Below are 27,947 nucleotides of genomic sequence, written 5' to 3' on the forward strand. Positions count from 1 at the left end.
CCAGCCCTCGGGACCGTCCCCCGCCGCCGGGACCTGCGCTAGGGCGGTGAGTGCCGGGCGCGTTCCCTCGCTCCGCGGACTTTCTCCGCCGCCCCTCGGGGTCCCGGGGATCGGGGGCTGGCGGCCGCCCACGCTGTCCCCTCGCAGTCAGCGCGGACGGCGCAGGGATGGATGGATGGATGGACCGACGGACGGACAGGGGCTTAAGGAGAGGGATCAGCCCTTGTGCCGGCTGCGCGTGGCTGCGATGGGACCGGCTCTGTCCTGGCCGTGCCCGGTCCGGGTGGGATGGCTGGAGGAGGTGCTGGAGCGCTGTATCCCGGTGGGAGGGTGGCGGGTTACTCCCAGCGTTGGAGGGACAGCAGCCGTGCCGCCTTGCGAGGTGATGCGCGGGCGGTCCCTTGGCTTTGTGGCGAGGGCTTTCTCCTGGCTGTTACTCGACTCAAAGGCAGGGGTCCGATGTCACTTCTTTCCTGGAAGTGCTCCGTCCTTTTCCGCGTGCTCGGGAAGCGTCCCAAGAGGACCACGGTGCCCAGATGAGCACTTCAGGCGCCTGAAAGGGGAGGCTGAGTCCTGAGCACTGCACAGGCTCGGGGGTCAGCCTCGGTGGCTGAGCGTTGTGTCGGGTTGGGATGAAGGAAGCTGGCACACCTGTGCTCCCCGTGGGATGCAACCCGGTAGCTGTGCCGGGAAGCCTGGCCTGGCTGCGAGGAGGACTTGGCCATGGTGGACTGGCTGGTGCTTGGGGGGGATGGAGGGAGAGGGGCAAAGTGCGGGAACCGCGATGCGGGAGGGAGCCGGGACAGGCCTCCTGCCATCACAGAGGGGAAGGTGAGGAAAGCCAGCTCTCAGTGAGCTCTGCATCCCCGCCAGAGCTTGCACATTCCTGCGTGCTGAGCGGTCTGCTGTGCTTCTTGCAGCGTCTGGCTGTCCCATCTGAGCAGGTGCACTGCTCTGGCTGGAGCAGCAGCAGCTATTAGGCTTCTCTGTTGAGTTCAGCTCCAACTGAGCAAACCAGGCTGAGCAAGAAGCAGCACCTTGTTCACCACCTGCTCCTTGCCCTGCCTCAGTATTGCTTGGAGTTGGAGTTCAGTGAGCCTTTTTCTTACCTGAGCGAGGAGCCTGACTGTCTTGCAGCTGCCTGAGAATCAGGGCTGCAAGTGATTAAATGGTACCCATTTAATCTCCTCTGTCTGCAAAGGCTGGGAGTTACAAATGCCAGCAGCAACCAAAGCCTTGTTGACATTAGGGTACCCTTAGCACAGCTGAGCCATGAGAAAATACAGAGTATGCAAGAGCACTGGCTATTCTGGACTTGGCATAAATAACTTGTTCAGTAACCATCTGCAGTAGAGCAGTCTGCTGAACAATGGCATTAAGGGCCTGTGGATGAGGAAAGTGATTTTTAAACAAATAAATAGTAGTTACATTTCAAGAAGGGGAGTCTGCCCAGGGGGGAAGTTTTCTTAGAAACATTTTGGCAAAAACCCCAAAAATAAACAACATCTTAAGACTCAGCATGAAAGCACCTCAACTAGCCCTAGGCCTGTCTTCAGCTAGGTTGCATACACACACACCTGATGCGTGCACAGCAGATTGTGGGGGGCACCATGAACCTGTGGTGTCCTGGTGCCCTCAGCAGTGAGAGGCTGGATGCTGATGGCAGCTGGGAAAAGGGGGACTTGGTTGCTTTAGTGTGTGTGCGTTCTTGTTCTTTGACTGCAGTGTGGAACAAGGTGAAGGGAACTCTTCCTTGGGTAGGTGGTTGCCCCAACCAGGAGGCTGAGAAGGTGAGGTCTGCTCTACAGTCTCAAGAGAAGTTGGTCCTTTCTGCTTGTGGGCCTGTGGTGAAGTTTTATTATAGAGATATGAACACAACAGCATGTCCAGAGATGCACAGCAAGGCGAGGCTTGGGGTGGCCGTTGATCTCTTGGGAGAATAAACCACAGACATGCCCTCCCATGAGGCTTTCAGTCCATTTGGAGCTGCTTGGAGGCTGCGGTGTGATCCAAAGGGAAATGTTTTCCTATTGTTCTCATTGAGCATCGAGTGCTGAAGCGTGCAAAATGCCAGGAGTACATCTGCAGCTGGTGTTCACTTGTCCAGCAGCTCTCTGAAGGTCAACATGTTGAATAGTAGGGGCTGGGAGGGATGGTACCACATGCTGGTTACAAATATCACTTTGAGCTTCTTGGATCACGTAATGTTCTGTGCCATTTGTGTGCTTGGTCCTCACCCAGGAAGCCTCCAAATTTCTACTGAAAACTGCTAAATGCCATTAGAGCACAAAGAGTGTGTCCCTCTGACGCAGGCAGGATTGGCTGCCTTCCCACTGGGCTGCCCAGGAGGCTGCATGTTGACCTGGGTGGAGCTGTGCATGAGGTGGGGGTGTCGGTCTTCTTAGTGCTACGTTTTTGGCTACAAGCTTTCCCTTGGCATGGGATAAAACACACGTGAACCAGAAAGATGTTGAGATTGTTTATGTTTGACTTCTGGCATGGCGCCAGAGGGAAAGGCTTGGTGACCTTGGCACTATTGGGACATTATTTATAGAATGTAGATCTTCTGGGGTTTGTATTTTTGATGTAGGAATGTGAAAATAAGTCTCGGGAGGAAAAAGACCCAATGCTGGCCACAAAATACATTTGGATTTTTTCCAGAGCAGGAAAAACAACACTTAAGAGGCAACCAGGTGTTCCCTGTTTGCATTGCTTTCTGCTTTCCCTTGGAAAATATGGGGTTGGTGCTGTCCTGGAGATCACAGGCTAGCATGAGTTTGAAAAATTCTTATTAAAGACACTAAAAGATGTTAAAAAAGAAATCCACCTATAACCAAAGACACTTTCAATAGTTTTCAAATGATAAATGACTCTCTGGGCTTCTTGAGCTTCTTCTGAAGCTCTGTGTCATCTGCAAGGCCTAATGCATCTCTGTGTGTTTCAGTGTCCATCTGTGATGCTGATTAATGTGGCTGACCACGGATGACGTTTGGAGATGACAGGGTTTTATTGGAAGGCCCACCACACAGTGCTGGCCCCACAGCTCTGTCACCCAGGGCTCTGGTGAAACCCCAGTAGCAAACTTTCCTTTTGGGTTTCACAACGTGCGTAAGTCTCTCATCCTCATTCTGTGCAGTGGGTGTATGTTCCAGTCACCTAAATCTGTAAATGTCCTTAGATCCCTCTGTATGCAAAGTAAAAACTTATTGAGCATATTTGCACATTGGTTTTGATGAGGATGCCCTTGCCTAGGCTGTACCTGACTCATTTGTACCAGACTTTGGTTGGACCCTTACCCAGCTCATCTTACAGGGCAAAATCAAGGACCCATGTCTGTAAGAAAGCTCTGCTCCAGATTTATACTGACTGCTGCTGTCATTATGGGGAGGAAAGATCCATCATCAAAACAGGGAAATTATCAAAACCATTGTAGTTGGGCTTAGTGCTAAAGGTTGACCAGCTTGTGCCTATGTTGGTGCTCAGGAACCGTGTGCTCACTTTGTGAACCTAAGGAGCCAAAATCAGAAGCCTAAGCATAGGGGCTGGTAGCTGGCTCCATTGGTGCAGAGTTTCCTGGATGTTTTTGTTAGGGATTTGGATTAACATAATTTAATTCAAAGGCACGGAGGAGAGCATGGGGAGAAAAGCAGTTAGGAATAAATCCATGGTTCAGTAGTCTGGCCTCCTGAGGAGTGGTATTACAGGATAAGTTGGTGTAGTGGGAGATGCACACGGAGGAGTGTCAGATAACACTGGCCACCTAATTATTTGTTTGAAGGGATTCAGTATTTTAGAGGAAGATTAGTGTGCAGTCCCCTTTGCACTGCCTGCTGCTGCAAACCAGAGGGGAATGCCTCCTTTTTGTACTAAAATTAGTGCAGCAGCACTTTGACTGCGTGGCCCAGAGGGGCAGGTGCAGGCAGAGCGGCACACAAAGGCTTGCAACCCTCTTGCTTTTAGCTGCATCCTGCCTGGGTTGAGAAAGTAAACAGTTTGAGTCTGTGTCAGCAGCCAAAAAAGAGACCTACAGAGAAAACCCACAAGTCTTCAGGAAACTCTGTGGGTGACTCAGATGGTGTTTTTGTCTGAGTACCCATTCATTCAGTAACCCATGATGGCAGCAGAAGCACTGCTTCTAGTGGTGCCACTTTATGAGTGAAACACAAACCTTTGGTGTCGGATGCTTATGGTCATATAAAGACTTGAGAAGTTCTTTCAGCCTATAGATATTGTTCCAGGAATTCCACCACTGAGACTTAAAATAATCCCAGCCCTTGTTGGGTGCTGCAGTTTCTTTCTTGGCTTCCAGCTAGGACTGCTGTAGATGGAGATATATGTGACAAAGAGCAGGCAGTTTCCCAAGGACAGCTGTGCTTCCTATCCTTCCTGACAGTCAAGAAGATGCCTTTAGTTCAGCTTTCCTGGCTGTCTGGCCCTCTCTTGCTGTGCGTGGCATTCACCCAGCCAGGCAGCAGCCTCACTAATGCCCCTTACTGTGTTGCTGCAAAGCTGAGAGATGTGTGGGCAGTGCTGGAGCATAGCCTGGGTGCAGACACTCTGCCATGTTGTATGGAGTCCTCAGGAAGGACTGTGTTGTGGAAATGGAGGGCTGTCTTAACCAGAGCTCCAGGAAGCAGGCTGTTTTCTGAAGAAACAAGACATCTTAAAGGTCTATGGTTTTAAGTCCCTCTTAGTCTTTTTGTTGGACATTTAATTTTAGCTGCCTGGCATGCCATTCATGGTTGATGTTTGGCATATTCCAAGTAGGTAGAAACAAGAGCTGCCTCTTTGCAGAGGGGAGAGGGAAATTCAAAAGCCACAATACTGAATCCAGGGGAGCTGGGTGGTATTGGCTTTTCCCCAACATTTTCTTTGTGGCCTAGTAAGAAGAGTTTCTGTAGAAGCTGCTTAATAGCAATAAAGAGTATCCAAACATTACTCCACAGAAATCAGAAATCTACCAAGAGTCAAAGATTGCACTGAACAGGACCAAAGAATTTAGAGCATCTGTCTGTGTTTTCCCAGGTTGTTTTCATGGTAAAGTGAGAGTAAAATTAAGTGACTTTAATATAAGCATTGCTGGTGGAGTCTCTGCAAGTGCTGACCAGAGATGTGGTCTGCTTCTGAACAGCAGGTACCTATGGTGCATCCTTCTACCCTCCTGCCCTACTGCTCTGACCAGTACAACCGTTTTCTCCTTGGGGTGTGTGAATGTGTTCTTGCCTTGTCTGCTGGCAAAAACCCATGAGGAATTCTTCCAATCCCTTCCATAAACTGTGACAACATCCACTGTTTAAATCTCTGGACAAGCAGGATGCATTGAGAGTTGATGGATAGAGGAATAATAAAGCAGTTGAGCTTATCCCCTCCAGCCAATTTATTCCCTGCATCACATCACCATGCAAACCGAGTGCTTGTCATTAGTCAAAGAACACAGGGGAGAAGAGGCCAACCTGAAATCTCCAGAGCCCTGGCTGCATGGAAATGACATTATGGTGAGAGGTAATGGGGAAAATGGTGACTAAAACCTGACACTTCTATGTCATAAGCTCTTCTAAGCAGGAGGCTATGCTGTGTGTTTGTGGACAGATTTATATACACACAGGCACAGTAGCAAAGCACTATGTGTGTATTCACACACGCAGAGTCCTGATGGATGATCGTGATATTACTGGAACTTGTTGTACCCAAGTGTCTGAGACTTAAAACTGAAGAAGAAGGGAAGGTCCTTAAACAACCCTTGATAGTAGAGATGGGACATCTGGCAATGCTGGGTTTTCCACGGTTACTTGAGACCTTGATTTGTCAGTAGCATTGACAATGTAGCAGTGATGCTGCTATCATTTGGCTGCCTGAATATCTCTGTTGCCTCCTTGTCCTCCGGTAGAGGAATCAAACAAAAGTAGGGAGAAGAACTACCTTTTTCAGTACTACCTTTATCATTTTTTTCCTAAGACTTTTCTTGCATGTGCCAGGCAAGATGGAGAGAGAGCTCCTGTGGGACCACTCAGTTCTCAAATATCCCTTTTCACCAAGGCTGTTTATACCATGTACTGGTGTCCATTCCTTTGCCTCCTCTCTGCTATGAAAAGAGAAATCTTGCTTTAGTTCCTTAGGCTGATGTGTATCCTTTGTGGCTGTGGCTATAGGACATACCATCTCCATGCATGTTGTTGTCTTTTTCATAATCCCAAAGTATGACTCTATGCTGTTAGATGGCAAAGGTGATACAAGGTTTGCCTAGGATCAGGTAGTAAGAAGTTCACTGCAAGGATCTTGATCTTTTCCACCTATATAAAAGCAATCAAAAGCCTAGTCTTGCTTATCATCTAGGCTCCTCCTGTGGTATATGGGAAGAAATGAACCATTCCAGGGTTGTGTGTGCATGCATCTTATCCTAAAATGGACACCTCTGGGGGTTGGCTCACCCTTTGAGACATAGGTTTCACCTTCTACGTGGCTTCGATGGTTTCTATGCAGTCATGTTCTACCAGCTCCCCTTGGTTCTCGCGGAGGAAAGAAGCTGGATTGATGATGTTAGTCACAACTATTTTCACATCATTTTGTTAGTATTACTGCTGCAACAGCCTTAGGCACTCAGGCCATCCCTTAGCTGTTGCATTTAGCTGCTTTGAAAAATAGGTAACTGCCCTTTGACATGGGCTCAGGTCCTGGGATAATATCCTCAGGGCAATTCCCTGTTTTTCATGGGAAAACAGGAAGAATGGTTTATTTACATCTGGGAGTCTTAAGGCTGGAGCTGACATGAGAGCCTTCTAGGTTTCACCTATTTCCGAGGGAGCCTAAAAGAGGGACGTGAGGAGATTTACAGATTCAAGTTATAGTTGATACTTCCAAACTCCATTCTCTCCACTCCTGAAGTGCTTTTACTCTGGGCTAGGGGCAGACTGACTCTGCCTGTTCCTTACAGTACACATACACTGGTCTTTTGTGGAAGCTGGAGAACCTGTCATGCATCAGAGACATTGTCTCTTTCAATCTCCTTTATATGAGTTCCTTTTTCTGATGAAAGCTTTGTAAAGGGTACTTGTGTACTGAATAGCCATTGTTGATAATGCACGATATGAAATCCAAAAGGAAGGCTCAGATTAAATGTCACGCACTTCACAGTCAGGGAATTCAAAGAGCCTTGTTGATCTGTGCATAATTCGGGGCTTGACAGCTCATGCATAAACAAACATGTGCACATCCACATACATGGCTGCGTGCAGAGTTTTCCCCTGACTCAGCAGCACGTAAAAGCAAAGTCAGGTGGGTGAGTTCCAAAGGGGTGGGTGCTGTGTTTGTGGAGAAAGCCTGTGGGTTCTTCAAGACTCTGCCTTGAGAACCACACTGGCAAATGCAGCCACGTGTTGTTAGTGTGGTGGGCTTCCTTCCGCCTTTCTCCCCTGTGCAGCTCTCTGCTGAGCTGTGGCTGCTTTGATTTTCTGCATCTGTGTTTAATCTGACCACGAGAGTCTTCTGAGAGTTTCTGGTCTGTGAGAAGGCAGTATCCATGTGAGGCTCACCCCAAGGTCTCCACAGTGCTTTCTCCCACCAGCAGTAAATGAAGACAGACAGAAGAAGTCAATGTCATGCTAAGCTGGTTGTTAGTCAGGCCAGGAAGGGCATTTCTGCCTCTGACACGTTGTGTGTAATGAACCAAGTGCTGCACTGGAGTCCACAGAGCAGGCCAAGGTGTCACGACCTGGCACTGGTGGGGTATAGTGGCTGGGCCATTGCTTGTAAGATGTCTCACCTGCTGCACATGAGCTATATGAACTTCTCTGGTAGATTTACTTTTCATATAAATCTGGGAAAACTAAGGTCTCAGAGGTTTAATGACCCAGTCTTGATTTTATGAAAGGAGCAGCAGTACTGCCAAACCTATAATCTAATAGTTTGGCTTTCAGGCTTCCTACTCTGCATGCTGTGCTGTAGTTCTGTTCCTAAAACCAGCTGGTTTCACTTTCAAGTGCCTCATTGCAGAAGAGGGGGATACTTGTGGCTCCTCCTCATTCTGAGGGATGCTGTGGAACAGTGCTCCACAGACATGTCCCTGTGCACTATGTGTTCCCCCTCTAGTGGGTTGCTAGAAGTTTCTTTTAAGTTGTTTCACCATCGAATTGTGAATTAGCAGAGCCTGTGCTAGCTCAGGCAGCAGCTATTTAGAAGTTTTCCTCTTCTAAATCTGTCCTCCTAGCTCCTGTTTGCCCAACATGGGGAATTTTGCATCTGACATTTTTAGCAGTAACCTGTTGCTATAGAAACTACTAAGGTGTCAGAAGGAGATTTTTGCCACATTGGGATAGGCTACCAAGTAGTTGAAGTATGTGTTTTGTTGGGAGGCCTTCTCCATCATGTTTTTGCTAAGCAACTTCCTGAGCCTGTCTGCATGTCTGGGCTTATTTCATGTCAAAGGAGCCATGAGAGAGTGATAAACCCAGAGTTCTAATTGTGTGAATGAACAGGAAATATTGGGAAAATTAGGGAAATTGTTTAGGGAAGGTGTGAGAAGGTGTTCCCAAGCTGCAGTGATGGTTCCAGGCAGTGTGTAGGTGGTGGTAGTCCAGGACTGAGAGATCTCAGGTGGTATCAGTGAGGAGACCTAGAAGCAGGAATTGAGATTCTGAATGACATCTCCCAGGAAGGAGTCTGGGACAAGCTGCTCCTCTCACCTTTGAGACCAAAATATAGGTGAGTGCCAACATACTTGGTTGGTCTGGTAGTCTGAATTCTCTTTACTAACCAGTCAAGAGATCATGCAGTGGGACCCAAAGTAAGTCCACACAAATCAACCCGCATCTCTTATTTGTGTGTGTGCACATGTATATAATATATATATATATTTATACACATATATTAATGTACAAATACATATATTTATATGTATAAATATATGTACATTTATATTGACTTAATTTATTAATATATAGCTTATTTATAAATTAAATGTATTTATATAAATAGTAAACTTTTTATTATTTTATCCAGGATGTGGATGTAACCATGTATATAGGAAATGCTCTATAACAGGGTTGTTAACTACTCAGCTGTTGACTGATAGTTGCTTGGGCCATTTCATATCAGGCCTGATTTACAGAACTTCTGTATCACAGAAGGAAACTTTATTGCTTGTACAATGAGAGGTGTGAGTCCTGTGAGTGTTTATGTGCCTGGGACTCAGGAAATATCCTGGCTAGACCAAAAGGCAATCTTCCTGCTTAATGCAAATTTATTCGTCTGCCCTTTTTCCTCCCTATTGTGTTTGCCTAGACTGCACATCTGGTCATATCATGACAGACTACGGAGATGAGAAACTCTTTGTTTTCTACACAAATGGAAGAAAATAATCTGATGCTGCTGGGGTGTCCTGCAGGAGCTGTTCTCAGGCTGGGATTGCAAACTGGCCTGTGAAACTGGTTGGGAATCTGTTTTTGCATTTCTGGAGTGGAACAAACTCATTTCATCTTCCATTTCATGGTTGCAGACATGTTGAGAGTGTATAAATCACAGTGGTTGCATTGTGCTGAGTAAGTTCCAGGATTGCAGATAGAGAACTAATGTTGCTGGAGGTGTAGATTATTGTCTTGGGGGAGGGAATCCATCAAGAATGGCTTTGAAATCACTGTTTCATTGGCGGTATACAGATGGATGTTGTGCCTGTATGTGGCTCAGGGGACCTAATGTCCCAAATTCTAATTTCTTAACGATTTTCTTTTGAATTCTGGAAAAGGACAGAGGTGCAGGGAATTGTTGAGAATAAAGAGCATTGGATTCCTGGAGCATTTATGAAAGTCTCTTGTTAGGTGCTTGGGAGCACAGTAGAAATAAAATTTGGGGAAGTTTGAGGTTGTCAGGAAAAGAGGTGCCAAGAAGCCCCATGTTACTCTGAAGGTTCAGTGTCTGGTGGTGTTGTGGATAAAAAGCACGTGTATGGACTCTTCCCTGCTCCTCTCAGGCTCTTCCCATAGAGTTCCTTTGAGCCTTTGCAGTTGCATCATATTTTCCGTAAAACTGATTTGTATTACCCTGTTTGGTTGAAGGGCTTTCCTAGCTTTTTAAGCTGCTCTTTTTCAGTAGCAAGGGTTGATTTACTTGGTTGGGGTTTCTTTTGTGTGTGTGTGTGTGCTTCTCTGTGTGTGCATATGGGTTTTATTTTTCCTTCTAATGTTTCCCTGTAGAAATCATCTGCAGGACAGATGGCCTGTTAAGCTTCTGGGTCTGTCTCTGACAAACACCTGTCTAAGGCAGCTGGGAATCAAAGAGGAATTCTCCTCTTTTAATGCCCTTAAAGAAAAACAGCACCCTATCCCAATATGTCCTACTTCCTTCTCTCTCTCTCCATCCTCCCAGCTTCCTGGGAAACTTAACTGTGTGGTTGTAACCATCTGTTGAGACAGCAAGGAACTGGGTGGGGAGGTGGCAGCCAGAGCCTTTGGGGAGAGCAAGGGCAGTTTTGAGGTGATGGATTATTGTGGCTGGCTGGGCTGAGAGCCTCGGTGGCAGAGAGGAGGATGCTGCAAGGGAGTGGACTTTTATGTAAGTAACATAGACGAGAGCTGCTGAAGCAGCTGTTGTACATCGCTGTGGTTGTACCTTGCATCCTTTGTGGGGATCCTTGCATCTGGGTGTGAGTGCACGTGTGTGGCAGATGAAGAGTGAAGTCTGTTTGTCCTGTGTGGTCACAGCCCCCAGAGCCCACAGAGGGGCCACGGTGGGGTCAGGTGTCCAGCCCTGTGTACCGTACTGGTCACCACAGCTGTGCAGGGCGCCTGCCCGAGCACAGGCAGCGTGTCACAGGCTGCCCTGCCAGCTGCTGCAGAGGCAAACAAGCATTTCTCCCCTGAGGTGCTGCCCAGGCTCGCATGGCGGGGTCAGCCAGTTGCTGCAGGTGGTGGTTAGCAGGCCGGCAGGAGTGAGGTTGCTATGTTTAATTATAGCTCCCATTTGAGAAACTAGCAGAGCAACAGAGCTGTTTTATCGTGTTCTGGGGAAACTGAGCACTTTACAGGTTTTGATTGTTGTATAACACATCCTGTGACACAGACAGAAACTTTCCTGTGGTCTCTGCAAAAAGAAATTTGAAACCAATGGGCAGTAAAATTCTGGAGATGGGCTGTACCTCCCAACTGCTATGGGATATAGCCAATAGTGGTTCTTCTTGGGGCAGGATGTTTGGACAGCCATGGGGAGCTTGGGGGCAGGAGCTGCTGCACCCAGGGGCTGCAGAGGAGCAGTGGGGAGGAGGGTGCAGGGGCTGAGCCTGCTTGGGCTAAAGCAGCCCTGAAGCAGATGGAGGAGAGGATGCATGGAAAAGGCTGAGCAGACTTTGGATGTCCTTTTTTTCGTGGTGACTGAGTAAGCAACACAAGTTAACTCTTTCCTCCCCGGCAGGCTGCAGGGGACTCATTCTCCCCTGTTGAGGGGTGATGCTGGTCATATCCATTAACGGCTGAGGTTGCCAGACCTGCTGTAGGCACTGGGTGCAACTGCCTTGCCAGTGGAGGCTTTGTAGTCTTGGGCAGCTCTGCACCTCTCACAAACAGCATTGGAGGACACTCAATGGTGTCTGGCCATGAGATGGACTTGGCCTGAAGGGTGAGCTTCAGATGTGCCTGAGGCTCTTGCTGCATTGCAGATGGTTTGGGAGATGATCTGGAGGCACCCAGTGAAGATGTTCTTTCACCTAAGGATCTTGTGAGAGGCATCATGTGTAGAGGCAGGAAATCTACTGCTTAGGTTTGTAGGTATTCCCTAGAGATGACAGTCTCCCTGTGCCTTTTACAGTTGCTTATGGAAGCAGCTCCCTGTGCCTTTTAGAGTTGCTTAAGGGGCTGTGGCAGGGCAGGAGATGAGCCTCTGTCAAGGCATGCTTCCTGCTGGTATTGCAAAGAGCCTTCTGTGCTGAAAGGTTTGGTGTTTATGTGGGAACATAGTCCTGTGTACCTGGCTTGTTACAGGTGAGAAATCTGAAGTCTCCCTGTTGCTTAGGGGTACAGACTGTGCCAGACAGAGCGAGAGCAGCCACTGCATTCTGCTGCTGTGGTGGCTGAGTGCTAATTGTTTTTACTGCCTGAGCATCAGGTTATTTTTGGCTTGATCAAGTTTCATTCCCAGCTGGCTGGTGGTAGAGAGGTCCTAATAGTCTAATCTCCACGCTTGATAGAAATCTAGGCAGGGAGCTGGTTTGGTCACTGTGGGTTTGGGATGTGCAGTTGCAGAAATACAGGATGAAAATAGCTATATTTTGGTAGTTACATGGGACATGGGGATTTCTGGCTCAGGGTCTGCTACACCATGGGCCTCCAGGGGAAACTCTTGATAGGCCATTTAGATAGGATGCACAAAGATGTTTTGTGACTCTCAGGTGTGTTTTTGGGTTAGACACAGAGAATTTACCTCATGTCTCAGGATTTCAGAGTCCTGAAGTGTCTGAGGTTGTTTATGCACAGTTTTTAAGCATCCAAAAGTGAGCAAACTGAACCTTCCTGTGTGGTGGGGAAAAAGGAGTCTTAGGTCCGATGCAATTAGACAACAGTGTAATGATTGTAAGGACCAAGATACTTGGTAGGTCTGTGGATCCTGTCCTTAATCCACCTGTGTTTCCACTGCCTCTCCTCTTTACCATGGGCAGGTATTTGAGCCCAGGCTTTCTCGACAGCTCTGTGGCTGATGAGGTATAGGGTCCAGAGCAGCTGCTATGGACCCAGTACTGTCCTCAGCAGCAAGGAGACACAACTGCCACAGCCTGGAGGAACATCAGAAGAGCTGGACAAATCCATTAGAGCTGCTGGGCCCTTGCAAGAGAAATGTTGTGGGCATCAGCCCATCTATGAGGGCCAGGTAAAGCACAGCTGCCACAGTGAATGCTCTTCTCATGTGCACACTTCCTTGTGCTGCTGCAGTGCTGGAGAACTCCCCTGGGCTCTGCCAGATTGCTCCCAGACAACTCCAGTATTGGAAAGGGACACTGTCTCTGCTTCATCTGCTTCATACTTAGTATTGGTTCTCAACCTGTGCTCTGTAGAAGATGCTTAGGCATGGCAGGTGCCCTGTTAGGGTGTTACGAAGGACATACATCCATTGCACCTTCTTGGATAATTCTTTGGCATAACAAATCAAAGTGAGCTCAAGATGTTGAGTTGTTTTGGGTGTACTGACTTGGGAAATCTAAAACAGGAGGGCAAGAATCCTCTCACTGGCCTGAATGTGATGGAGCTGAACAAACTTGTGTCCAGCTTAAATGTATGAACATTTCATTGTCCCAGCTTGACTTGTTTCATACTCTCTTCCCCTGCTTGCAGATTGGAAGTGCCATCAAACCCTTGGAGCTAGAGGTTCTGTAGTACCACCTCTTTAATTCAAGCACTCTGCTTTGTCAGGTAAAAGGCTGCACTGTGGATGACAGTGCCATCCAGTTTAGCAGTAGACAGCATCCCTGTCCCCAGGGCCCTTGGGAGCCATGTCCTCCCAGGTGGGAAGCTTGCCACCCACGAGCAGTTAGGCTCTGGCTTGCAGGAGCTGTAGGCAGTCCACTCCAGGCACTGCTGGAGCAGGGTCTGGTTCTGCACCTCCGTGGTGGGTGCACAGCTCTGGCTGCTGCAGCACCGTGGCGTGTACAGTTGAGTCTCCTCTCTCCCACGCTGCAGAGCTCTCCTTTCCAGACGCTGGGAGGGAAGCAGAGACACTGGGGGAAGAGCTGTGGAGGTGGGAGAGATTGAGCTATCATTGGCGTGGCACCAGTGAGGTTTCTTTGCACCACTAAGCAGTAGCTATCAAAATTGAATGCAGTATGCTGAACAGCTGAGCAAGCGAACAGACACTGAAAAGAGACTGCAAAGAAAAGGGATCTATGAAGAAAAAACCCTCTTTCAGCTGCACATAGGCACTGCCCATCACAGAGAGCTGTGGCAGGGAGCAGGAATTGCCTGTTTATGGTGGTTGATCTGCACAGTCCCTGGGATGCTTGGAAAAAGGATTAAGGAGGAGAGAATCGCAGGAGAAAGAGGAGGAGGAGGTTTCCCTTTTGCAAACTCACAGGCTAATAGAAACCATCCTCTAAATTGTCAGTGTGTCAGGATACATTAATGTAAGTATAATGCTTTCAAATCCTCAGCATCTTCTATCTGAATGTCACTGAATTAGCGTTAATTGCATTCATTAGCTCGTTAGCCGTTAATATTCAGCATTTGTTAGACTGGCTCTGTCTCTGGACGATGGGGGTAATGAGATGTGGGACTGGCTGCAGAGCCATGCCATAGCTGTGCTGTAGGAGTGTGGGTTTATGCACCAGATTGTTTTATTGGCATTTGTGTCTGGCCTGTGTTGTCCCGGCTCTTGGCCAGTGGCTTACCACAAATTAGTGGAAAGTCTTAATGGGAGAGCAGTGTTAATGATGATGTGGATAAATTTCCATCAACTCCTGCCCCGAAAGCAACTGGCGAGACAAATGATGAAGCCAAATTTTGATCTTTTGGCCTTGAGCCAGTTGTTAAACTGCCTCTGTAATCAGAAAGCTATTTAGTGCAGTCTTCATTGGTGAGTCATGGAGTCCCACCTTTCTTTGCTTCTTGCTCTCAGGAGAAATTCTCTATTATTTTTTCTTAATTCTTTTTTTTTTCTTCCTTCTTTTTATTTTTTTTCTTTTCTTTCTTTCTTCCTTCCTTTTTTTTTTTTTTTTTTTTTTTTTTTTTCCCCGTCCCATCTTCCCTTCCTCTGGTATTTCTGACCATGAGGCCAGGGCAGGAGGTGGGGGGGCATCAGGCTTTACCTAGCAAGAAACCAGGAAAGATCCAGAAGTGCCAGGATGGCATGGCCAGCACACTCAGCACCCCAAGTCCTGTCAAGACCAGCAAGCCTCAGGTCTCTTATCCCTTAGGAGAGCCAGTAGGATACTGCCCTCTGCCATACTTTTCCCCTAACTTTAGAGATGTGGGATGGCCTCAGAGTGAGAGAGAAGAGCATTCACAACAGGACTGTTGCTTCAGGATTGGAATGGAAGGCTTTGATCAGAAAATGCTGGGCTAGAAATACCACAGCAACATGTCTTGTCTGGTTCCAGCAGTTCTGGTGGGAAATCACTCAGCATCCAACCTTGTGAGTCTGGGTCAGTCAGGAGCAGAAAGAAGTGCAAAAACTGTAGCTAGTTAAAGAGGTTGAACTTTTCTTTTAGACACATCACTTTGGCTCTGGGGTGGATTTTGTGTGCAGATTATCCAGACTTGAAAACACACAATTTATTGTGACAGTTTAGGTTGGCAAACCCCAGACAAAAGTCTTTCAAACTTTTCTACTGTCAGCTACCATCTGAGCTTCCTGCCCTGTGCTCAAAGGTAGACCTGACTATACAGCTTCTACCTTCCTCCTGTGCAACTGTTTTCCACTATCCCAATTCTGAAATATTTCTAGACCCTAACTGCTGTATCTGGCTTCATGCTGCCTTTCCAGGAATCTGGACTTAGTTATTCAGTGGAATAAGAGCAAAAAAACCCACGACCAAACAAGCCCTGCTACAATCCAAACAAAGTACCTCCAAAGCTCTGAGTAGCTCAACTGGCTCCCTGAAAAGCATTTTGCCTGGTCTGCTGAAAGGACTTTATTAAACCCTTGATCATGAGGTTCACCTTTTGCACCATCCCAGCAAGACCTCTTAACTTTGCCTTAAAGAAAGAGTTACATTAAGCACTTGCAAACAGGACTGGCTGTTCTTGTCTGAACCACCACAGGGAATGGTTTTCCTTTCAGAGGGAAATCCTTTACAAGGCACTGGGACAGCATTTGCATGCACAATGCCAAAATAATTTTACTTCATTTTTATTACTCTCTAAAGACTCGTGAAACATTTAGACATCAGCATAAATTGTTTCCTCCCCAGGCAGCTCTGGGAAGGCTCTGCTGGGGCATGGGGCTACTGGTGCTTGAGCCCAACACTTGCTTGGCTGGATTAGGTGTACTTGGTGCCTGAGGGGAATTTCTGAGGGTTTCTGAAAGGGTGAAGTGGCAAATGGAAAAAAGTGTTTGTGTTCAGCTGAGCCAAGATGAAATGAAGTCGAATTGGGAGAAAAGGGTTTCTGAACTGAGCCTTTCCAGGGTTTTATGATTGTGGGATGAGACAGAGTAATTTCATGAGACGCAATACCTGTACTTTTATATGCATGTCAGGACAGAAGTTATCTTTTTCAATTCTCGTTGCCTGTATTTACTTATCCCAGATAGTATTTGTAGTTTCTAATTGCCATCATTTCCCAGAAAGCAAAGTGATTGTCTTCAGGGAAAATCATGCCTCTGGCTTCTTCTTGTTCAGGGGCTGATATATTCAACCTGTAGCATCTGAGGGGGGCACAAAAATAAATAATTGATACTTGTTTAGGGTTTGACCTGAACTGGCAGCTGAAGAATATGATGTATTGCATGGGAAAAGAAAAAAGGCCAAGCATTACTTAGTGATTTTAATTCCCCTAGTCTGAGACGCACTTAATTCCCTTAATCTGAAAAACAGCAAAGAGGTGTTATTGGGCATTGTCTCATGCTGGGATAGACAAGATTATGGTTTGTAGGTCAAAAGCATTTATAACTAAATGTCCATGCTAAAGCCACTCTGCTCTGAATTTCTTCTTTCCCCCCCAAAACAGATCTCACAGACAACAGGATCATTCTGAGATGAGCCACCTGTAACTGAGGCTGGCATCGTTGCCAGGGCTCCCTGCCCCACGAGGATGAGGAGCCGTCTGCCGGCCTAACGGAAAGATTTTGCAGCGGTGGTTGTTTTACTTTTCCCAAACACCGCTGAGATTTCATGTGACAGCGGAGCCGCTTCCTGCACCCTCCTTGTGGCACCTGGCAGCCAAGGGCTGGGTGGGCCATGGCCATGGCGGCCAAGCAGCCCCCGCCGCTGATGAAGAAGCACAGCCAGACCGACCTGGTGAGCAGGCTGAAGACACGCAAGATCCTGGGCGTCGGCGGGGAGGATGACGACGGAGAGGTCCATCGCTCAAAGGTGAGGGCGGCACAGAGGGAAGCCCCTGTGCAGTAATGATGGAAAAGGGACCTTCTGGTGGGCAAACCAGGGTTTTTTCCCATCCATATGGTTTGGGGTAGTCACAGCCAGGCATTGTAAACAGGAGCATGTTCACGTGAGCATGAGCTGCTTTGGGCAGTGTGCACATGACAGCAGGGTAGATACTGTGACACCCTGAGGGCTCTGCAGGAGCCTGTGCTCCATCAGGATGTGCCATGCAGGTGCTGTGTGTGAGGAGTCAGTTCGCTTCTTCCACAGGTAAGACGAAGCAGGAGTTAGTGTTGAGTCTTCACCAGCTGCATGCTACAGGTGGCTGATCCCAGTAAGGGAACAGTAGAGGCTGCAGCTCCTGGTGGAAATCAAGGCAGGTGTTGGGACCAAAGAGTCACAGCTGAATCCTTTTTCCTCCTCCTTCCAGCCCTCTCAGAGATAAACTCCCACATGGGAGTAGATATGTGGTTTTGGGCTGGTGAGTACTGCCTAAAGACTGGGGAAGGATCTGCTTAGCCTTGTGCCTTTCATCTGAATTTCAGATTAGCCAAGTACTGGGAAATGAAATCAAGTTTGCAGTCCGGGAACCACTGGGACTCAGGTAAGGTACTAGATCATCTTTGAGCAAGGTCATCTGAGGGCCCTTGGCCACGGCATCCCTGCCAGCTCTGGTTTCTGATACCAACTCTGCTGCTGTGCCAGCATCACTGCTCCCTGCAGGGGTTTCTTGCAGGCTGTGGAACCAGACCAGCTCTGCATTCTTCCCCCATAAATGAGCCTGAGGCCCTCAAGTTCTTGTCTCATTGCATGTGCAGAGAACTGCCAGGGATATGTGGGGCTGGAGGTGCTCCTGTTCTACTGTGACAGGATGGTGTGTCCTGTGGGGACCCTGCATCCTCTTGGCAGGGTCACTTCCCTCCTTTGCTTGGGTGAGGGGGAGTCTGGCTCTGTCTCACTGGCAAGGCTGGTCTGCATGTTGAGGCTGGAACTAGTGGGATGTGGAAAGCTGAGTCTTTCCATGGGAGGTTTCTGGCTGTCTCGCTTGTGCATGGGGGAAGGTTGCAGGCTGATGAAGGAGCAGGCAGCCAGAAATGCTTTGTGAAGTATGAGTGATGGGGTGACCTCCAAGCTCATGCCGGGTCCTCTGTCTCCCCTCTCACGCAGGGTCTGGCAGCTGGTTTCCGCCATCATGTTTTCTGGGGTCGCTATCATGGTGAGTGAGGAATGTGGTCCTGGCAAGAACCAGCTCCTGACTGCCAAAGGGGTGCCCCAGCATGGCCCTTCAGTCTCTGGCATTTGGCTTCCTCCCCTCCCTCCAGCAGCTCCTGCCACTTTCTCCTGCGAGGCCTTTGCCCTCAGTGTGTCTCAGTAATGGGCTTTGCCAACAGTGTCCTTGGCAGCTTGTTCCCATCACCAGAGTCTATTTTCATTAGCAGGGCCCATAAACCAAGGAATGGCAGCCTTGGTCACAGAAACCAGCCATGCAGCTGATAGTTGACATGGTGATATTCCTGCGCCTCCTTAATTTCCCATTTCCTGGCCAGGGGCTCCAGTCCCACAAAGGCAGGATGCTGCTGCCCAAGAGGAGATGTTTGGGTGGCCCCGGCCAGTTCAGGTCGCTGAGTTTCTCTCTCACCTCTGCCAGGCCCTGGCTTTCCCTGACCAGCTCTTTGATGCCATCTTTGAGGAGGAATCGGTGAGCAGCAAGACTCCCATCCGGCTCTATGGAGGAGCCCTCCTCAGTGAGTGCCGTACTGCTGTACTGGGGCACGCTGCTGCCCCACAGAGTGAGGGGACAGGTGGCCAAAACGGCGGCAGGGCACAAAGTCCATGCCCAGCCGGAGAGCAGAACATCTGCTGTTAGCAAAGAAATTGCTGAGGGGTGTTTTGAAAAGCTTGGCTACTGCTGCTTTTTCCTAGCAGGGCTTCAGGCGTGCTGTAAGCGGGGTAAGAAGGGCTGTGCGTGCTCAGAATCCCTGTGGGATCGCCCCATGTGCCCCAGCAAGGGGAGCCCTCGGGGGGCCCGGGGAGGAGCGCTGGGCCGCGGCTCCGAGGAGCGGCAGGGGAGACGGGGCAGGCGGCGGCAGCGGGAGGGGCCCACAGGAGGGGGGCGAAGGAGCAGGAGGTGCGGGGAGCTGGGAGAAATGGCGTGGGAAGGGACAGGGGCCCGGCCGCGTCCTGCAGCGGCCCCGCGCGGGGCGGGCGGGAAGCGCGGCCCTGTCCGGCCCTCGGGCAGCGCCCCGCTGTCCCCGCAGGCATCGCGCTCATCATGTGGAACGCCCTGTACACCGCCGAGAAGGCCATCATCCGCTGGAGCCTGCTGGCTGAGGCCTGCTACTTCGCCGTGCAGTTCCTGGGTGAGTGAGTGCCCGCGGGCCGCCACGAGGGGGACAGTGCAAAGACACTGTTTGGTGGGGATGATGGTGGGCAGGGCAGTGGTGGAGCATCTTTCCTATCAGCTGCTTGCCTTTTCTTCCCCCCCATGGAATAGCCCCTGCCCTGAGCTGCTCCTTGAACATCGCCCTCTGACAATTCATTAAGTTTTCTTCCTGGAAATGTCCTGGGCTTCATAGCCAGCACAAGTCATTGCTGGAGCAGGCTGCCTAGATGCAGGGTCTAACAAGAAAATCTTTTAGCAACCTACACTAAAAAGGGGGATGTTCAGTGTTACCAAAACAGAGCATAACAGTTTAGCTTGTTTCTAGGGAGCTTATCTATATTTAACAATGAAGGGGGGTTCTTGTATGTGTGTCTTGGTAGCTCAGTGTGTAGCTGGTTTAGACATGAGCTGTGTGTTGATGGCCAGTAAAGAGAAGTGTTCGATAGAGACAATGTGTGTGGACTGTGCATATTTTGTGGATGCTCCTAAAGTTGAGAAATATTTGTCAGCACTGAAGCGTTCAAGCCACAAAGCAAACTCAGGAGGATGTGACTCCCAGATTAACACCTGAGCATAATGGAAGCTCACATCTGCTTGAGTGACTGTTTTACCCTGAATGTGGGGCTGCCTTCAAAGCAGGGTTTCTGTAAGAGAGAACCCTGGGGGTCCATGACAAGCTTCAAAGCAGTGAAAAGAAGCTAGTGAAGAGCCTCTGCTTGTCACTGTGCATTGTGAATGACCCTGTGCTGAAAGCTCCTGCGCTCACAAGGCTCAGCAGCTCCTGCCAAAGCTCTGCGTTAGAGGGCAGCAGAAAACAGCATTGTGCTATTTGTCTCATTTTGATTTTGCATCACCAACCTCTGCCTTGTCTCCTTCCTTTTCCTCCAGTTACCACTGTCTCCCTGGTTGAGAGTAGCCGGATAGCTACAGGTGCTGTGCTCCTCCTGGTCAGCCGAGCCCTCTTCATCCTCATCAGCATTTATTATTATTACCAAGTTGGACGTCGTCCCAAGAAAGTCTAATTCCTGGGCTTTTTTGTTACGGGAAAGGTGGGAGGGGGGAGTTTGTGTCGGTAATTTTGCATTATAATTATATTTTTTTTTCAATTTTTTTTTTTTTTAAGTCTCTTTTGGTTCTAAAGTAGTTTCCTTCCTTACCGGCATGAATCAGTGTGTAACCCAGTGCTGGTGGCATTGCCAGGTGAAATGGGGGGAGCAACATTGGTGGGACCCCCCAGCCCTCTGCAGGACATGAGGAGCAGTGGGAGGAAGGCTCAGGGAAGTGTGTGGGCGTGGCAGGCTCAGGGAAAAAAGCCAATTTTCTATGGGGAACTGGCTGATGGGATCACAGGCTCTGAACCCACTGGAACAAAGCACAAAATAAGGCCAGCATATTGAAACCAAATCCCTGAGGAGACAGGGCAGTAAGATAACCAACAAGGGACTTGGCTACTCTACTTGGTAAGCCTTGCACCTCCCCTGGTTTACAGCCCATTCCCCTTTTAGCAAGTACTGACTGTCTAGGTAGCCAGGAGCTGGATGTGGTCAAGTTCAGTGCTTTGCAAACAGCTCTTCTTTCCTCACTGCCAGAGGCACATTTTTGTGTAGTTCATAGTTTTGCACCAGATGCTGTGCAGAGCTTGGCAGGAGATATAGCAAAAGAAAGGGGAGAATCCTTGCTTGTTCCCTCTGCAAGAACAGTGCTGGGAACAGTGGAGCAACTTGAATCACAAGATGTGAGAAGTGAAGGAAGCTATTGGAAATAGTCCATTGAGCACAAAGACATTCCCTTGTTTTGGGGTGTTTGTGAAGTTTCTAGGCTGGGGTCCTGTCCCCTTCACCCCAGAACACTTCCTACAGTTGAAGCTTTACTGATGGTAGTAGCAGTGGTGGGTGTGCAGTAGCTTTATCTGATGCTTTAGTTGAGCAGGGGCTGGAGTGCTGTTGTGGTTAGCACTAGTAAGAGCAGAGGACTCTTTACAGTAAGAGCATTGGGTCAGTGAGCAGCCTCTAGACATGGGCTCTGGCTGTGGGAGGTGGTGTTCCAACTCTGCTAATATCTGCATCACATCTCTTCTGACCTTGAGAAGAGAGGACCAAAGTTTGTAGCATTAAGATATTTAATATTTAACTGGGATGAAGAACAGCAAGGAGCGGAGTGTATGATGGCAAGGACAGACTAAATGTGCTTTAGTACTCTCTAGCCAGTTTCTCCAACACCTCCTGGGCTTAACAGTGTTGACTGCCCTGCTTCCTAGTGCTTTCCTTGTGGATTATCCCTGTCCACAGCTTGAGGCAGCTTTTTTTATTCTCCATGGGACTAAAGCCAGAAGGTTTGTGTACAGGACATGGACTTGTTACTTATGCACTACTGTTGACTGACTGGATCAAAGCATGCCCTGGAATATAGCTGACGTTCCAAAATCCCAGTAGAAAGATTCCTACACAAACAGAACTGCTTGTGTGAACAACAAGTCCTCAAGCCACTGGTAAGACTGGGATCTACAGCTATTGCTATTTAATATCTTAGTAGAGTTAGAAGGTAGTGGGTAGTTATTGTATGTTGTGTTAGTGCATTTGGCATTTAGAAGCAGCTGCAAAAGCTTGGGACACTGTGTGCATTGTACTTACTGGCCATGCAAAATGTCTGTCACGTAAGAATATTGGAAATTGTTGAATCAGGAAACATCACAACTGTAACTTAGTTTTTTGCTTAATAAGTAAATCAAATGGAGAGGCACCATCCAACAGCAGGCTAAATTCTGGACCCTCATGGCGATACATGCTTGTCAAGCTGCTTTCAGCATGTCCAAAATTGATACTGAGCAATTAAAACGTTTAATTGAGAGGAGTGTTCCTGTTCAGATGGAAGAATTGGGATTTAAGAGGGAAATCTTTCTCTGTGAGGCAGGTAATGATCAAGTGCAGGCTGGAGAGGATCAGAAATTAGACCAAGTGGTGCAGTGTGCAGGAGCTGGGGCATGGCATGCTGTGGCTGTTGCTCTCCCCCTGTGCATCACCTGTGTGGGCAGCTGCAATGGCCTCAGTGTGGCACTTTGGCTGTAGTTGTGGGTATAGGTACGTTGATTCTCTGTGTTTTGGGGTGTCACATGAATGTATACACAGATTGATGGTTGGTTTTTTCTGGGGGGTGGGAAATTATGTTTCTAGGACAGACAAGTAAAATCTACCACAGCAAAAAGAGGAAGGAGAGTCTTCTTCAGGCTGCCTCCCATGTGTGTTGGCCACAGGTGCTATGAACTTGAGTCTGATTAGAGTACCTTAACATGTCATCCCATAGGTGAGAGAGATGTGAGTTACTGCACTATGTGAGAGCAGTACTCCAAAGACTTCTTGATGGTTAGATCAGGTGGGAGGGTGGGGGAAGCAGTTACAGCTCTCCAGGGTAGCTTTAAATAAGGTGAGATCAGATTTCTCTGGTCCCCAGATTAGCAGCTGCCTCTGCAAAACTTGAAACAGTCAGCCACTACTAAGTTTGCTGGTCAGTGGCTTTTTCTGCTTCAGCATAGAGCAAAGTCTGGGGGAAGTGGCCACTTAAAAGATTTCATGCTATTTGGTACCTAATCCTGCAAGTAGAGAGATGAAGTTGTTTTATTTGTTTATTATTTTATGTTTCTTCCTCCATCTTGCTCTAAGTGGACCATGTAGAAAATACAGAGTGCTACTCCTCCTCTACAACTAAGCTGTGGTTCCTGGCATGTCCCCTCTCAGCAGCAAGGTGCTGCAGGAGGAACATTGCCAGGCCCACTGGAGGTGGTGAGTGCATATCGGGTGAGGCCTAGGAGGGAGTTGCTCAGGGTGGTTTGAGGAGGGAGGCCAGGCAGAACAGCTGCAGCACTGCCAGAAACCAACTGCACCTGGTTGTCTTCACTCTGTTGTGAATGGGGGGAAAGGGAGGAGGATGCCCAACCTTTGTACAGAACTGTGTCCCCAAGGATGGAAGTGCTGACATCACAGCTGCAGGTGGCAGTTGAGAACATAATTTGGGATCAAAAGCCTGAGGTGTCACTTCAGGCTTGGCTACTGGTCTGCTGACAAAAACACTCCATCTCCACAAGCCTCAGCTTCCTTATCTGTCACAGTGCGAGAGAGGCCTTGGACCAATGTCATCTCCCAAGGGAGACTGCAGTGAACTTCCCGCATTTGTACAATGCTGTGCAGGACTGGGGCGTCTGTTCCCCAAAGGATTGTGCTCCAAACAGGCACAGGCCAGGACTTAAAGCTGACCCCCTTTTTCTGCCAGGGATGAACCCAAACTGTTGCATTTGCAGAGCCCTCACTTTGGAGGGTGAAGAAAACTCATTCACATAACTCCTCCCTACATCATCTTATTTGCATCTAACCAATATCTGGCAAACTGGAGCTGGTGACACAGGAGAGGCTCTGTCTGTCCTAAGCTGGCCTCTTTTCTGGTCAAGGGTTTTTACTTGGGAGGGTGTGGGTGGGGGGTGGTGGTGCAGGGGAGAATGGGACACTTCAATTTATACCTCATTTTAGCTGCTGTACCTGAGTTTATTTCTCCTCTGGTAAGAAAGTGACTGTACTTAACACCAAGCAAATAGTGAAAATTAAAGCTGTTTCACTTCACTGTCACAATATCTTTCTTTTATTTTTGGGAATTTTTTTTAAGAAATGCACACAAAAACCGTGCAGAGAGTGCTTCAGGCTTGTGTTCTGGTTTATATTACCAAAAAAAAAATTCCTTTCAATATAAAAAAGCATTACATTAGGGAATACAGGATAAATTAGCTCCACTATCTAATAAAAAGAACATCTACATATTTTTAAAATAGATTTCAAACATTATTTCACACGCAGCCCTTTTCCCAGGCATTTGTGACAGTCATTGGAGCATTAAATAGCAACCAGGAGGCAGAGATGCTGAGAGGGGCTGGGGGCTTGCCCAGGCTTGTCTCTACTACTACCTACAAGGTGCTTGGGCCATGGTCACAGTGCTACAGTAAAGGAGATGGTAGCTCCTTCTGCTCTCCAGCCTGCCCCAAGTTTTTCAGCCAGCAGTGTCTTCAGCTGAGCCCCTAATTCCAAAATACTCACCAGGCTGTTATAAACAAATACAAAAATACAATTGCTTCTCCTGCCTACAGTTATGAAAACTACTGTACCACAGAGGGGGCAGCTACAAAACCAAGTGACAAAACCAACAAATTTACATGCTTTGCCATACAGTGGGAGTCTGCTTTCTGGGCTTGCTTGTTCATTAAATTCCCCCAAGGAAAATTCCTTCTGCATATTACTAGCTGCTACAGCTCCTCTCAGACTTGCACATATCTTTACAGCTATCTCCAGTTCTTGTTTGGAATTGCTGCCTGGCCTTTTGAGCTGTGTTCCCAGTGGCACGTGAGCCAGCCTGCAGAGAGGATTTGAAATCTTCACACAGCAAAAAGCAGTGGGGGATCAGAAAAGGTAGAAGAGGAGAAACAGCTGTGCACAGCCCAGAATAACAGATGAAGGAGAGATCCTTCTGAAGATACAGAGACTACCATTAGGGACAGAAAGAAAGCAAGAAAGCTTAAAACAGACAAAGCAATGAGTAGAGAATTAGGAAAGCCAAAGAGCAACAAGCCAGCAGAAATCATACTTCAGGCACGTATATTTAGTACTTTGTGCTCTGGCTGCTTTGGTCCAGTTCCCTCAGCTCTAACAGATATTTTTTCCCCATGCCACTGGTGGCAGAAAAAGGCTTTAAGGCTTTTTTCCCCTTCAGCCACCCACCATGCACAGATGAGGATATTCGCCAGCTAGGCTCTGACCTGAGAACTCTGTATAATAAACTGAGGGGAAAGGAAGAAACTGGAGACTAGAGGAGGCAGTTCTGCTTTTTTCGATCACCTCCAGCCAAATTACCAATAACTCTGTTGACAGTTTTGTTCCTTCCCTGGGAATTGCTCTCCCAGAACAGTCAGACACCAGCTCCTGAGGCAGAAGGAGAACAGATAAGCTCACTTTCTGCTCAGCCCATTCCCTACAAGACTGATAGATGGAACAGATTTTTCTTAAGTGCAGCACCTGCTGTCCAGTACAAATACTGCTGGGTTTTGGCTAACAAAACTGTTTTTCTTTATTAAGCAACAGACCAGAGTTTAATGCTAAAATGCCTCATTACAAGGATGGCCGGAGGGAAATAGTTCAGAACAGCTTCCCACAAGGTTTAATGCATCATCTGATGCTGCACAGCAGCCCTGGCCACATATTTTGTTTCAGGAATATGCTGACTGCAGCATGGGGGGGGGCTGCAGCTCTACCTGCCCACTCCTCTCCTACCAATGAGTAAATTGTTTTTCTCAAATGAAGCTTGGAAAACCTTCTAATGCTTCCCTCCAGTTCCCTAGTATCCTGATTCCCCAACCTAGATACTTACCCATGATCTTTGCCTATTGTGGCCCAGGATTTCTGCTGCTTTCCTTCCTTGCCTGTGGCCTGTACAGTGCCACTGGGAGAGCTCAAGGGACACAGACCCAGGGGTCTAAGGGAACAGCCAGAGGATGAATGTGCTGCTGCTGCAAAACCTGGGCACAAAGTTTAATGCTCTGCTCCTTCCTTGCTAGAGATTACAGCTGTCAGAGGAGCTGGCTTGAGCCTATATAAAAGTGCTCCCATAATCTGAGCCTATAAAACCTATAAAAAGACCTGATCTAAACAAGAAACTATAGCCCCTTCTGTCATTCTCCAGGTAAAATGTGTTTGGGGTCAGGGAATAAGTGACCAGATGAACATTTAAGGCAACAGGGATTGATGATTCCAGATGAGAGAAAACAGTGACCTGTCCAAGTCAATATGCACAATCATAGGAGCAGCAGCTGGAGCAGTTTGGCTGCTCACAGGGTGTTCTTGGATCCTGCCTGGGGTCGCACTAGCTCCAGCTTAATCTCTGACCAAGGTCCAGTCCCAGGCATCGTTCTCAAGTTCACTTCCAAATGATTGAGCAGATGACCATGTTAGTTAAATACCAAACTATCCCAAGGAAGGAAACACTATCAACTAAAACAATTCTGACTTGATGATTACTTCCATCGTGAGCCCATAGGAGAATCTCAGGGGAAATTCTCTGACCAGAAATGATTCCACCAGACTGATCCAGGAAAACAGCATGGGGATGGTTGACTAACTTCAGCCTCTTCAATCCAGCTCCATGTCTGGACTTCCCCTTAGGGCTGGAAAAGCATGCAGGAACCACTGCAAATACTTATGCTAACAGAGCACCACAAACCATTTTTTTGCAAGTATCAGAGGAAAGGCAAAGGCTCACAAGATTTAAACATTATATCCTTCCCTTCTCAGGAAGGCAGCAGTATCAGTGATGCTTGACCAGAGCCATTATTTTTTCCCAGGTGATGGGAATACAGCAGGGAACCATTTGGTCTCTTTCACAACAATGAACAATAAATCTTAGTAGAAACAGGTAGGCACCAAACTCTTGACCCTCAGCCAGCCTTAGCTGAGTCCCATTGCTAAGTTAGATCATGCTGCCCCTGCTTGGAGTTCCAGAGAAAAGCCAGCCTCACTGAAGTGCTTGATATCTCTGACAAGTTTCACATGACAGGGGCAAAGCTTCCACTGAAGAATGAGTGTTTCCATCCTGTGGCTGGAAATTAAAGCCAGAATCACGCAAACGTTGATTACACCTGCTTAGACAAGCCACCACTGCTTGTTTCAAACCCACCTGGACAGTCAAGGCCAACTTGTTGCCTTATGCAGCCCCTGAATGTCTGTTCTTGAGTCCTTTGTTGTCTAAAGCACAACAGATAAAGTGGTGAATGGCAGGCTCAGCCTGGTGTGAGAGGCAGCTGTGCTCATCCTCCTGCACCCCACCAGCTCCATCCGTCTCTAGTGCAATCGGCTGCGCTGGGCTCCTGCTCCACGGTTGCTGCGGGTGGCTCTGGGCAAGGGTCTGGTGTACAGTGTAGTGCACATCACCTCAAAGTTCCAGCCCCTGAAGTACAATCCTTTTGGTCATTCATATATTACAACCCTCTTTTTCTTTTTATTTTTTCTCCCTGTCCCATTTTGTTAAAAAAAATAAAGTTTTTTGGGTGTTTTCAGGTTTTGTTTCTTCAGATTTTCCTTCTTTCTTCTGAGCATGTGGGGAACATGGTGGTTCATGGGCCACTTCTTACTGGATCCCTCGAAAGAGACACATAGCAAAGATCATGGCAAACAGCTGGGAAGAGGAGGGGGGAAGAAGAGGGCAAAAACAAAACAGAGAACTGTAAATGTCAGCTGCATCTTCCAGAAGATTGGCAAAGCCCTCCCTGGCCCTGGGACCATCCCCACTGCTTCCTCCTGCCCAGCAGTCAGTGATGCAGAAAGGGGGACCCTTACCACCCATGGGAGGCTGTGGCAACACTCTTTCCTCTGCCCCTCCCTCCCGCCCGCACACTGTTAGTGGCTACAGCAGCAACCTGACTTCATTCCCATGCTGCCTTTGGTGTCACAGGGACGCAGAATCCATAGTCCCTGCTCTACACATCACTGCTACTGCCTGGCATGGGCACAGCAAAGCCTTCATGGGAGGCCT

At 48.1% G+C, this 27,947-nt stretch overlaps 2 protein-coding genes across 2 annotated transcripts in view; one reads left to right on the plus strand and one right to left on the minus strand.

The window, feature by feature from the left end:
* Positions 1-302: 302 nt before the first annotated feature.
* Positions 303-24,007, plus strand: TP53I11 (tumor protein p53 inducible protein 11). Its single transcript, XM_083863305.1, has 7 exons — positions 303-322; positions 16,635-16,999; positions 17,554-17,612; positions 18,176-18,224; positions 18,657-18,753; positions 19,267-19,368; positions 20,280-24,007. The coding sequence occupies exons 2-7, from the start codon at positions 16,865-16,867 to the stop codon at positions 20,411-20,413; spliced, it is 576 nt and encodes a 191-aa protein (XP_083719431.1). The 5' UTR covers positions 303-322; positions 16,635-16,864; the 3' UTR covers positions 20,414-24,007.
* TSPAN18 (tetraspanin 18) overlaps positions 20,454-27,947 on the minus strand; it is a 32,469-nt gene continuing 24,975 nt past the window's right edge. The window contains exon 9 of the mRNA XM_083863304.1: positions 20,454-27,590. Within this exon, the coding sequence (XP_083719430.1) occupies positions 27,543-27,590 (48 nt within the window). The 3' untranslated portion in view covers positions 20,454-27,542. The remainder of the gene's footprint in view (positions 27,591-27,947) is intronic.

The sequence above is a fragment of the Zosterops lateralis genome, assembly GCF_965231275.1.
Source record: "Zosterops lateralis genome assembly, chromosome: 6".
Taxonomy (NCBI): domain Eukaryota; kingdom Metazoa; phylum Chordata; class Aves; order Passeriformes; family Zosteropidae; genus Zosterops; species Zosterops lateralis.